At 37.8% G+C, this 12,975-nt stretch overlaps 1 protein-coding gene across 2 annotated transcripts in view; it reads left to right on the top strand.

Annotated features, from left to right (window-relative positions):
- Nucleotides 1–367: 367 nt before the first annotated feature.
- The window catches only part of bmp2k (BMP2 inducible kinase), a 70,364-nt gene continuing 57,756 nt past the window's right edge, over nucleotides 368–12,975 (top strand). For both annotated transcript variants that reach the window (XM_061766876.1, XM_061766877.1), the window contains exon 1: nucleotides 368–796. In XM_061766876.1, the coding sequence (XP_061622860.1) occupies nucleotides 652–796 (145 nt within the window). In that variant the 5' untranslated portion in view covers nucleotides 368–651. The remainder of the gene's footprint in view (nucleotides 797–12,975) is intronic.

The following is a 12,975-nucleotide window of genomic DNA, read 5'->3' on the forward strand; positions in this document are numbered from 1 at the left end:
ATGGCAGCGGGGAACAAGCGACGAGCCGGTGACGCCGCGGACGAGCCCGCCGCACGTCACCTCGCCTGAGGCTCCGCTGCCGAGAGGAGAAGCCCTATCCGCGGCTTACTTTGGTTCACCTGAGCTGGTGTGGTGGCGGCGGAAGGATCTGCCTGCCTGGCGCCTGCCGAAGCCTGTTAGCTAGCTGCTGGCTAGCGCCTCATCGCGACGTGGAAAGCTCCGCGACGCCGCCGCCACCTCTACCGCTTCGGAGGACGACCTGGTTGAATGTATCCCAGCCACGGGAGGTTTTAAGCGGATATATTTTCGCTAATTTTTTTTCTTTTTCTCTTCTTTCTTTTTTTTTTTTTTTTTTTTTTTAATAAAAGCGTGCCCTCCGAGTTAGCCACTAGTGTCACGTTAGCTAACCAGCCTGTCGTGCTCATCAAGGTGGAGGCTGTCACCCGCACGACTTGCCTGAGCGTGTTGGGTTCGGGTGGCGGTTGCCTACCCAATGCCGAAAGCCAGAAGAGGCTCCGCGGCGGAGGACAGAAGACCGGAAATGAGTAGATAGGACTACACCTCAGCTCGAGTGTGTTTTTTGTTTTGTTCCCCCCACTACAGTTTCGAGTGAGCGCCATTGTTGACTGGACTCATTTAAAAGAAAAAAGTATGAAGAAGTTTTCCAGAATGCCAAAGTCCGAGAGCGTTGGCGGGAGCCTCGGGGGAGCGTCCGGCTCCGGGCTCACCAGCTACTTCGGCAAAGTGTTCGCCGTCGGCCGGTATCAAGTCACTGTGGAGGAGCTCGTAGCCGAGGGTAGGTTCGCCAGACACACCACTCTCCCATACACACACATCGAGTTTGAATAACTAGGAAAGTACCCCACCCACCCCTGAGTAACTAGGAAAGTACCCCACCCACCCCCGGCAACAGCTGTAGTTTCCTCCACTGAGGGGGACCGGGGGTTGCCCCCATGATAACAACGACCAAGCCTCTTGTGTCAACAAACAGTTTAAGGTTGTAGTTTTGTGTCACTACTTCGATAAATTGGACATATGGAGCATTAATTATACTTTAGTGTCGTACATACATCTGAAAATGTCTATTAAGAGGGTCCTCCTTGCATCTTACTAAATGTAGCATGCACAAATAACTGAGGTGTGAAAATTCCGAAGGAATGAAGTTAATTGCAAAAAAATATGTAATATTTTGCAAAAAAGTTGCAATTTTTATGATTAAAAAAAACATGCTTTTCATGAAAATAAAGTGATATCAAAATATTTTTCTAAAGTTTGTAAATGAAAAAGACAAACGAGAATCAATTAGCTGTATTATGAGAAAATAATTATTTGTTTGAGAGTAAAGTTAATACTATGAGAAAAGTTGTAATTTTTGCTATTAATAGTTCCTTTTTATGAAAATACAGTTTTAATATAAGAGTTTTCAAGCATTAAGTTTTGAAAAGTTGTACTTTCTGAAAAACTTGTAATGAAGAAAAATATTTTTAAGATTTTACTGAAAAGTTGACATTTTTACAATTTGAAAAAAAAATACTGTTAGTAAAATAATTTTCAGGAGTAAATTTGTGAAAAGTTGTAAATTGAAAAAAAAAAAGTCAAATAAAACGATAGTCCAGTTGCAGTATTATGATAAAATTGTTTTGTTTGAGGGTAAAGTTTTAATATGAAAACAGAAGTTATAACTTAGTGAGTTGAGTTGTAAAAAGTTTTAATTTTAGAAAAAATTGTAATGTCGCTAAATAATATTAATATTTTGAGCAGTGTCATTTTTACAATTTAAAAAACATTCTTATGAAAACACAATGATAAAATAATAAATTTTAAAGAGTAAAATTGTAAAAAGTTTGAATTAAAGGTCATAAATCAAAAGAGGGTAAAGGTCACTGTTTTATGAGGTCATTATTAGTCATTCGTTTGATATATGATTTTTTTTTTTAGTTAAATTGTAAAAAGGTGTACTTTTAGAAAAAGTTGGATGTCACTAAATATATTAGAGAAAATCTCTCATTATGACATTGAGAAGTTACTTTTTACAAACATTGTAGTAAAAAATAATTTTCGAGAGTGAAGTTGTAATAAAAAAAGGTAAAATCAAAAGCCAAAAATCAAGTCACTTTATTTTGAGGAAATAGTTATCATTTGTTTAAAGTAAAGTTTAATATGAGAAAAAATAATTTTCTTGATAAAAAAACTATTTTCCAAATGTACAATAATTAAGTCGCTAGATTATGAGAAATTAGTTGTAATTAATTTCAGTTTAACATTATATTATGAGAAAAATGTACACGAACACACAATGTTAGGATGTTTTAATATTTCGATTTTTTTCATAATTTCTAATATAAAAATTTATAATTTATGAAGCCGAAATGTTACAAGAATCATGTCACTGTCCAGTACAATGTATCACAAAATGTCACAGTATTTAACAAGAAAAAAGTTGTAACGTTACACAAACATTTGATGGGAATACATTTGTAACATTATGAGGGGAAAAAAAGGTAATTTTGCAAGAATAAAGGCACTATATCATGAGAAAAAGTTAATTAGTTCAAGAATAAATGTATTACAACGAAAATAGTTATTTTTGCCAAAAAAAAAAAGCTATTTCACAAGAATAAAGATGAAGAAAACTTAATTTGTACTTTTTCTAAAAATCAAATATGTAGGTTGCATGGTGGAGACTGGTTAGCACATCTGCCTCACAGTTCTGAGGACAGGGGTTCAAGTCCCGCCCCCACCTGTGTGGAGTTTGCATGTTCTCCCCGTGCCTGCGTGGGTTTTTCCGGGCTCTCCGTTTTTCTCCCACATCCCAAAAACATGCATGGTTGGTTGATTGAAGACTCTAAATTGCCCATAAGTGTGAGTGTGTGCGCGAATGTGTGAGTATGAATGGTTGTTTGTTTGTTTGTGCCCTGTGATTGGATGGCAAGCAGTTCAGGGTGTACCCCGCCTCTCTCCCAAAGATAGCTGGGATAGGCTTCAGCACGCCCGTGACCCTCGTGAGGATAAGCGATATAGAAAATGGATGGATGGAAGCATCATGTGGATGAAGTCTTATTTTAACAAGAAAAAAGACACAAAGAGGCAATTTTGTCACAAGCTGAAATCTTACAAGAATAAAGTTATACTCTTACAAGAAAATGTTTTTATTTACAAAAAAAAAAAGCCATACAGTGGATCCCTGCTATTTGCGGGGTGTAGGGACTAGGCCCAACCGCAAATACCGGAAATATGTGAGAAATGAACGGCCATTATAAGGAAAATACCGCCAATAATCAGTTTTCGCAAAAACAGATGTGTGCCCCCGCCGACCATTCTGATGGTCACTACACCTGCATAGGCCCTACCTGCGTTGCATATGCTTGGTGGTAAATCTGTTTAGCAGCAGTGCAACAATTTAAATTTACAAGATTTTTGGTGGATTTCTAAACCTGTAGCCTAACAGGAAGTGATAAATTATGCTGTGATGCAATGTTGTAAAGATATAAAAAGAAGTCATGCAATGTTTCCGTCATGGGACGTGTTGACTGGCAGTTGGAAGTGACAGCCCGTCACCCCTAGTATCTCCTTTTCATGAGTGCAGGCCTTTTTTTTTTGCTGTGTGGTTAGCTTTTTATGGCTATTTTTGCCAAGAAAGTGCTAATCTCTGTCATTTGTCACAGAGCTGTCTGTCTTGGAGTGAGCGTCAGGGCTAATGTTACTGTTGGTATTTGTATGGCACAAATTTACTTAAAAGTATATAATCAAAGTTTATTTAATTCAAGACATGTTCTGTTTAGCATTAAATTAGCATAACAATTGACACTGAACTATCTCATGTCAGTGAGTAACCTCAGTGTTAGACAAAAAAATCAAACTGATAAATATTTCTGGTTTAATGCTAATGTTAGCTGCTTAGCTAAAAAACGTAGTAAATTGTATGAGAAAAAGTTTTAATTTTACTAACTGCTTTAATGCTAATGTTAGCTAACATAGATAGAAAATAAAATCCATCCATCAATCCATTTTCTGTACTGCTTATCCTCACTAGGGTCGCGGGCGTGCTGGAGCCAGGACCCAGCTATCTTGGGGCGAGAGGCAGGGTACACCCTTAACTGGTCGCCAGCCAATTGCAGGGCACATATAAACAAGCAACCATTCGCACTCACGTTCACACCTACAGACAATTTAGAGTCTTCAATCAACCTACCACACATGTTTTTGTGATGTGGGAGGAAACTGGAGTGCCCGGAGAAAACCCACCCAGGCACGGGGAGAACATGCAAACCCCACACAGGCGAGGCCGAGGTTTGAACCCCGGTCCTCAGAACTGTGAGGCAGCTGTCCTAACCAGTCGACTACCGTGACGCCTTAGCGAGAAAATATTTAGTAAAATTGTTACAGAAAAAGTTAAAATTTTACTAAGTCATTATTACGAGGGCATATTTTAAGAATAAAGATGAAATTCTATGTGAAAGTTTTTATTTACAAGAATAAAAATGTGAAATGAGAAAAAATTGTATATTTGTAACATTTCTTTTTGTAATTATTTGAGAAAAGTGATTTTTACCAAAAGTAATTTTCCAAGAAAAGTTGCAGATTGTACATGAAAAAATTCTATTACAAGAAAAAAGTAGAAAATTGTCCCAGGAAAAAGAGTAGTAATTTTACAAGGAAAAATGTAATGTGAACTGAAAGAAAATCACATAGGACAAGAGAAAATACATTTGTATGAAAAAAAGTTGTAATTTTGCAAGTTTATCATTTTGAGAATTATTATTATTATTTTTTTTAAATTAGTGATATGACAGTTTTTTTCAATAACATTTTAAAACTTATTCAAGAAGAAAGTAAGAATTTTACGACACTGTTCTAATTTCACAAGAACAGTGCTGTAATATTCATACATGCAAATGCCTTTTGGCGAAATTCGCCGTTTTGAACTCAAAATAGGCCGTTTACGTGAATCGTATAGATCCGATGAGTTTTTCCTGGGGGCGGGGGGTTCGCTGTCGTCCTAGGCTTTTTCGTACTCCTTGAACACTGGCAGCTAGCGGTAACGGTACTTTTACTCCGTTACAATTATCCAAATTTAAATTTTACAAGAAAAAAAGTCATTTTAGGAAAACAAAGTTTAAATATTATAAAAGAACGATTGACATTTTGCTAGATTATTTATTTATATATATATTTTTTAAAATCAAATGTAGTTTAACGATAAAAGGTTGTATTCTATGAGAAATGTAATATGAGACAAATAGCAATTTATAATTAGGGAGAATAGCATTTATTATTTTATGTTCTAAATGATAATTATACACCAATTCTTTGAATTTTATGAGAATAAAGTCGCAGTTTACGCAAATCACAATTTTACAAGAATAAAGTCATATTACGAAAATCTATTTTTACACTGATACCTTTTTAATATTAAATTGTTGCATTCCCCCTGTATTATGTGCTTAATAGCATATCATATATTCCTTCTACTGTGTGCTCGCTGCTCACTCATGTCAATGTACTAAAAGAGATCATGTGATGTTTTTACTCAGTCATTACCCATTTTTCCGTTTAATGAAAATCACAAGATTCCCCTTAAGCGCTTGGCCTTTGACTGATTGACATCTTTGTCTACCATTTATGTTCAATTACTAAACATTGACTGGTCGCTGCAATTAGCCAACAGAGTGGGACATCTTTCTGTCAGAAGGCCCAGAGGGGCTTGGGAATAAAAATTTGCTTGGAAAAGGCTCCTTTTGTTTATTTTTATTTCCAGTGATAAAGTAATGTTTGGAGGACAAGTAAAGATTCTGTTTTTTTTTTTTTTGTTTTTTTTCAAAATCAAAGGAGAATCCAGTACGTTTCATTCAGAAAAAGCTTGTGTACAAGAAAAAAAATACACTGTTGACGACTGGTTAGAGCGTCTGCCTCACAGTTCTGAGGACCGGGGTTCAATCCCCGGCCCCACCTGTGTGGTGTTTGCATGTTGTCCCAGTGCCTGCGTGGGTTTTCTCCGGGCACTCCGGTTTCCTCCTACATCCCAAAAACATGCATGGTAGGTTAATTGACTACTCTAAATTGCCCGTAGGTGTGAATGTGAGTGCGGATGGTTGTTTATGTGTACTGCGATTGGCTGGCGACCAGTTCAGGGTGTACCCCGCCTCCTGCCCGATGATAGCTGGGATAGGCTCCAGCACTCCTGCGACCCTTGTGAGGATAAGCGGCTCAGAAAATGAATGGATGAATGGAAATTGAGAGGAAAATAGTGGCAATTTTATACATCCAACGGTAATTTCAAATGTTTACCCTGCTGTAAATTTTAGAAATTTTAATGGAAAAGTTATCATTTTTTGGCAAGAAATAAGTTGTAATGTTACAAGGAAAATATTTTCATTTTAAAGGAAAAAAAGTTGTGATATGAGGTGTAATTTACATTTTGCAAAATGATAAATATGAGAATAACGTTGTTATATTATGATGAAAAAGTTGTAACGTAGTTTTAATGTCACGAAAACGTTTTACGAAAAAAATGTTGCGAGGAAAAGTAGACAGTTTGAGACAAGTAGAATATGGGGGGGGGGGGTTGAAATTTTATAAGAATACTTTTTTAGTTTACAAAAAAAGCTTTAATTTTATGATATTGTAATATGGGAAAATATTATTTAAAATAGTTATTTTTCATGATTACAAAGTTCCCAAAGATGTTGCATGAGACAAGGTTTGTATTTTAACGAGGGAAAAAAGTTTCAAGGAAAAAGAAGAAATTTTACGAGACAGAAGAAATTTTACAAAAAGCTGCAATTTTGCAATTGTAAAATAAGAAAAGGTGTAATTTTTACAGTACAATTTATGTGCAAGAAGAAGTTAGTAACCATAGAAACAAAACAGCAAAACGTAATCCTGGTGACAGCATTAGCCAGACAAACTGGCGTGTGTGTGTGTGTGTGTGTGTGTGTGTGTGTGTGCGTGTGTGCGCGTGCACGCGCGCGTCCGCATGTTGATATTGTTTTGAGTAAACCGGTTTAGCCGTCTGTCCCTGTGAGCTGTAGAAACGTTGCGAATGGCCACGATTATCCTACTGTACGACTGATGAATGGTCACATTGTGCCTCTTTTGTCATCTCATAGAATGGTGGTGCGAAAAAGAAAAAAAAAAAAACAGCCGGTGTTCTCGTGACAGGCGTCATCACCCCCTTTTGTGCTTGCCCATTGAGTCCGAGCCAGTCACGAGTAGCCCATCGGAAGAGGGAGCAGGGCCAAAGGCTAACGCTAACGTTGTATGTAAAATAGAGGTGCGCTGTAGGCAATTTAGATGGTTAACACTACCAGTAACTGTGGGTAGGTTCAGATATGCATTCCAAGCGCGCGCTGTACACTCTGGACTGTTTGGAAACACAGAGCGTTGTTGGAATGTGCTGTTCGGTTATTCAGAGCGCCACACTCTGGGAGTGCCATAGCGCACTATGGACGCTCTGGCCGGGGCCAGAGCGTCCAGCAGGACGACAATGGAAGCTGCTCAAGCAAGGCCTTAGTTCGGAAATTCAAAGAAAGGGAGCGCGCTCTGCCTCTCAGTACACTGCACTCTCAGAGTGGCAACATGACAAGTGGCCGCCATCTAGGGGGAATTTTCTAAAAAAAAAAAAAAAAAAAACAAAACATGGATTCAACCTTTCAAACGCCTCTAAAATCAGCAATAACAAATAAATTAATGAAAAAACAATTAATGACTAAAGTACATCACCTAGTCGACTGCCCACACTGCTCTTCTCACAATGTTCTATTTGCGCTATTTAAGTCAAGTTGGGCAAGTGATGAAGTTAAAACATGATGTAATTTTTAGGGGGTCAACTTGGAGAACACTTTGGAATTTCTGCCCGTATAAGCTTATTTGTGGATATTTTTTGCTGAAACTTGTCATCTAGTCTAAGAAGGGGCTTCGCTTAGTAGCAGAAGAACAGGAATGGTCAAGTGTGGCTGTTGAAGTCTGTGCGAGTGTGCCGAAGATGTCGGAAAATAGGGCATTTCCCAGTGAGTATTGACATTATGTCGCTGTTTAGTGTTTTCCTTAAACCCAATATCATCTGTTTATAGCAAAAAAGTCGTACATCATTTCAGTTTCCTGCCGTAATTGAACTTAGAAACGAGTGAAACCACGAGCCTCTGCAACTTGTGAAACATACTCTGTTCCTGTACATTCACTTGCTACGTCCTTGGGGCGTGTGAAAAAAAAAAACATGTATTAAATATGTTTGTTTGGCACTCCCATAACAAAGCACGAAACCCTCTCGAAAAGTCACAAAAGAAGGGAAAAAAACAAAAATATTGTGCTGATGTAGTTTGCTTTGCTTGTGGCTTTTGGTAAAATGTCAACGACTGTGTACTCTAGTAGTTTTGACCAAAAGAATGAGCATGAACTAGGTTAAGATACCAGGCTATCGGTCCACATTGAACGCATGTATATGGATGAATTTACTCTAATAGTACTAGTCACATCGTTCAGTGAAAGATTCGGTACGTCTTGAGTAATCTTTTGAAGAATTTATTCATTTTGCATGGGGATAGATGGAGCCGAGGAAACTGATCTTAATCCTTAAAATCCGTAAATCCGTGGCATAATCCCAACAAAATTTTAGATACATTATTGTAGGCTAATCTATATACAGTAGTGCACCGTCTACTTAAGATGACATCTTTAAATATTCACAGCTTTTGCACGATACTTCCCTTAATACAAATAAGAATTCTCGACCATTTATAATTGCGATTTCCCAAGATAATGTTGTCAACGTTACAATCGACTAGCTTAATGGGGGGGTGTTATAATTTCAGCCATCTACAGCATTAAATAGAATACAGTGTGTAGCACCAAACTTCATAGTTGCACACAATAGCTTTTTTAAGTTGGTTGTTAAGTTTCAGTAAAATAAATCCGCTAGTTCCTGACAAATAGCGCTACTAGTGAAATCATGTAATTCTATTACAAAGTTCCGATTACCATAGCAACCAATGCTGGCATTTTAAAATTTTATATATTTTCAAAAGTACATGGGTTCATATATTAATGTCCAAATTTGAATAGCTTAGCTTCATTCCCCCCCCCCCCCCCCCCCCCCCCCCCCCCCCCCTTTGATAAAAAATGTAGACCATCACTTGAAAACAATTATGAAATTTTGACAGTTTTTTCAATGTATGCTAATTAGAGCCTTTAAATGAGCATCTTCATCAGAAATGAGTTAAAATTCTTGTAGCGTTATGTTGAGAAATAATTGAGTTATACTGTTTTACTCAAATTTAAAGTTCTTGCTGCATTGTACTCAGGTTGAAGTGGCCGTTCTAACCAGACTCAGCATTTTGACAGACTGTCGTTCAATCTTAACCACAGTGTGGCCTGTGACAAAAATGAGTTTGACACTCCTGGACTGTATATAATTAGAAGTGTGCTTTGGTTGTGCTAGCTGGCTAAGACTAAATGTGTATGTAAAATAGAAGTGTGCTGTCATTCATTGCATTAACTGGCTAAAGCTAATTCTGACCATGTATATGCAATAGAGGTGCGTTGTGGTCATGTTAGCTGGCTAAACCTACAGTGACCTACAGTATTCCCCTGCTATTTTATGGTTTATCACAGATCTTTAGTGCTACTCATGAATATTCACCTTATGAATGTTTTGGACATGTATACACTTATGTGTTAGTTAAAATATTGAGTAATCTTTTTTGTTAGTTAGTAGTTAGTTTAAAGGTTGAGAATTACGACAAACATTAATGCTAATTTCCATATTTCCCACAACAAAGTGCCAAGCTTTACGGTAAGACGTCTGCTTGAGACTGCCGTGATAGTCCGTCCCTCCGAAAAGTGCAGAATGTGTCGTCTGCTTGCTGAAAGACAGCCCCCCCCCCCCCCCGTACAGTTCCCCCCGCCCCGTCTATTTATACACAGCTGGAACTTTTTGTTGCTAATGCATCCGGACTGTCACTGTGGTGGTGAGGCCTGAAGGCAGAGCTGTTGGGCAGGCAGCCTGAAGTGGGTCACGAGGTTAGTTGCCGCCCCGAAGACAGCAAACAATTCTTGGATTCTAATGGACTCTAGAAGGTGTGAGATCATTTTTAAGTGATTTAAAAAAAAAATATTAAAAAAAAAAAAAAAATTAAAAAAGCCTCGTTTTGGATATTTTTTTTATGCCTCACAGGTCTCCACAGCCCAATACGATGGTGGCTTGTTTGAAGCTACTAATTAATTACACACAAAACTATTTGTAATCAGTTTTTCTGCCTGAATTACAGGCATTTGTTTATTTACTTGATTTTTTAAATTGAATTTGTATTCATTTAGTAATCCTTTTATATTTAGTCTAAGGCATTTTTGTTTATTTTATTTCAAAGCATTTCAGTTCACAACCTATAGAGTGTTGGTTGTGCCAAAATGAAATACAAATGACTCGAGTTGGGGCTCGAGAATCGAAAACCGATTGGACGTTCCAGTTCTAGGGAAAGGAATCAGCGTTTTATAGGGTTTGGTTCCACCCATTAAAAAAAAAAAAATAATAATAATAAAAAAAATAATAAATGAATAAAATAAGTAAATAAAATAATCGCCGGTGACGTGTGAAGTTAGTTTTTATCCGTACCCTTCTAAATAAAAGGCTACAAGCTTAAAACAGGAAGTCAAGTTAAAACTTGCACATATAAACCATTTGACGTGACAAAACAGTCCCAAATAACTATTTTAACAATGCTATATTTAACTTTTAGCTGAAACATTAATTAATATTAAGTCAATTGGGTTAGTTCCACACACATTGCCTTTTAGTTCATAGGTTTGATATTGATACTTGTTATAAAAAACCTCGAGTCAAATGCTCATTTTAGTCTATGCTGCAGGATGCTAAGAAAATGGATGTTCATAATTTGGACAGCCTTTATTTAAACCACGCAAACTTTTTTGACCCAGCCCCCTAAAATAAAATCGGAATCGATAATTGTTTGGAACCGGAATCGGAACCGGAATCGCTCAATTCAAACTATGCCCAACGCTAATTCATATAAAAAAATAATATGTAAAATAAGAAAACCACGAAATATACCCCTACACCTTTTTACAATTAACACATTCACTGCCATTGACGGCTTTAAAAGTCAAATATCCATGTTACCTGGGAAGTCTGGCAGTGAATGAGTTAAAATGCTTGCGCTAACCTCTCTCCTTAACTTTTGTAACTACAGTCCGTGTTGAGCCGCTTTTTGGGCGCAGATTATCCCGTATCATAGCAAATCTCTCGAGGATTTGCTAAATCTTGCTGATCCAAAAGTCATTGGCGGTAATTAGCAGGGAGCAGTTGCTGGCTAAAAGGACCTCCAAGGTTGGAAACCCAGTCCTGAGGTGACACACCGTGATCTAACGCACGCAGCTGTTCACAAATGTTACTTACTATTAAACAAAGACGCGTACTGTACATTCTTGGAATTAAAGCAGTTTAAAGGTCCCGTCCGTATATTGGCTATTTAGACCTCTAAAGTGTGACTCTCTAACATGTACTTAGTATTGTTGTTGCTTTGTTACTTATTACTGAAAGGAAAGTAAAAACGGCCCCCGGAAATGGCCCAAAAAATGCAGAGGAAACTCCATTCTGTGGTGTCCAAGCCAATACCAGCCGTAGCGACTTGGAGGTGAACTGCAGTACATTTTAAAAACTGCACGCGTGGGTTGCGCTCGAGTATGAAGGCAAACTACGCGCGGGATAGCCGCAGTGACGTCGGCTAATGAAGCCTTAAGTTTGGCATTGAACCACGGTTTGTTATTATTGAATGTGCGAAATAACTGTTCGTACACACACACCTTCACAGAAACTAATATAGGATTTGACAGTGTCAATATATTCATCCAGGCTTCCAGTTGAATTTTCAATAACACTCTAGTCTGTGCAGTCTAAACAGCTTTGAAGTTCTATCTATGCTTCGTTGGCCCACTTCTTCATTCTTTCACCGTAGGATTCGCGCATTTAAGTTCTTGCCTGTGTGTTGGTATTAAGTGAATTAAGGAGTGATCAGACAAGCCCAGAGATGCACGAGATATGGCACGGTATGCGTTATTTAGTGTAGTATAGCAGTGGTCTAAAATGTTATTGTCCCTGGTAGGACAGTCAATGTGCTACTTGTATTTGGGGAGTTCGTGGTTGAGTTTGACCTTGTTAAAGTCCCCAAGAATAATGAGGGGTGAGACTGGGTGTTTTTTTTGTTGTTTCCCCCCCCCCCATTTCGTTTACTTGTTCAGCGAGCGTTAGTTAGCGGTGCGGCATTCGTGTTAGCTTGAGGAGGAATGTAAACACCGGCTATTAGGAGACCTGAAAACTGAAGCCCTCTGAATTAGGGCTGCACAATATTGGGAAAAAATTTGCTATTTTTTGTATTATTTATTTTTATTTTTTTTTTAAACCTGCGATATATGTTACGATGTGAAAAATTACAGGATCAGTGTTCGGAAAGTTCATTTTCTATGCGAACAAGTGCAGTTCATCGTTAAAAAAATTAACTCGTTAAGTTCGTAGTCCATAATTCAAAATTTTGAACTAATTTCACTGGTGCAAAAACAAACTAGTTTATAGTTCTTTTGTTTTTTCAATGTTGCTGACGGGCTATTTCCCTCAAATACTGATACTTAATTTCCCCCATGTTGCCACCCATTCAGTCCACACTAGTGGCCAGCTGTAGCTTTCACCCTATAATCTAAAAAACATGAGGAAAAACGTGTTGCTTGAATGGTGTTTTTTAAAATGCGGAATTAAAACAAAATAAGGACTTTTGTCCTTAATGTGCAAACAAAAACGCGCAACACAGTATGATAGGAACATTAGTGAAAGGACATTGATAACTTTGCATTCCTTGCAACACGGGCTGACTATATTAACAAAATAATGTATCTATTCGTTCAGTTCCCACTCAGTGATGGAGTGAATGTGAGTGTGAATGGTTGTCCGTGTCTATATGTGCCCTGCGA

The sequence above is a fragment of the Phyllopteryx taeniolatus genome, chromosome 3 (genome assembly GCF_024500385.1).
Source record: "Phyllopteryx taeniolatus isolate TA_2022b chromosome 3, UOR_Ptae_1.2, whole genome shotgun sequence".
Lineage (NCBI taxonomy): Eukaryota > Metazoa > Chordata > Actinopteri > Syngnathiformes > Syngnathidae > Phyllopteryx > Phyllopteryx taeniolatus.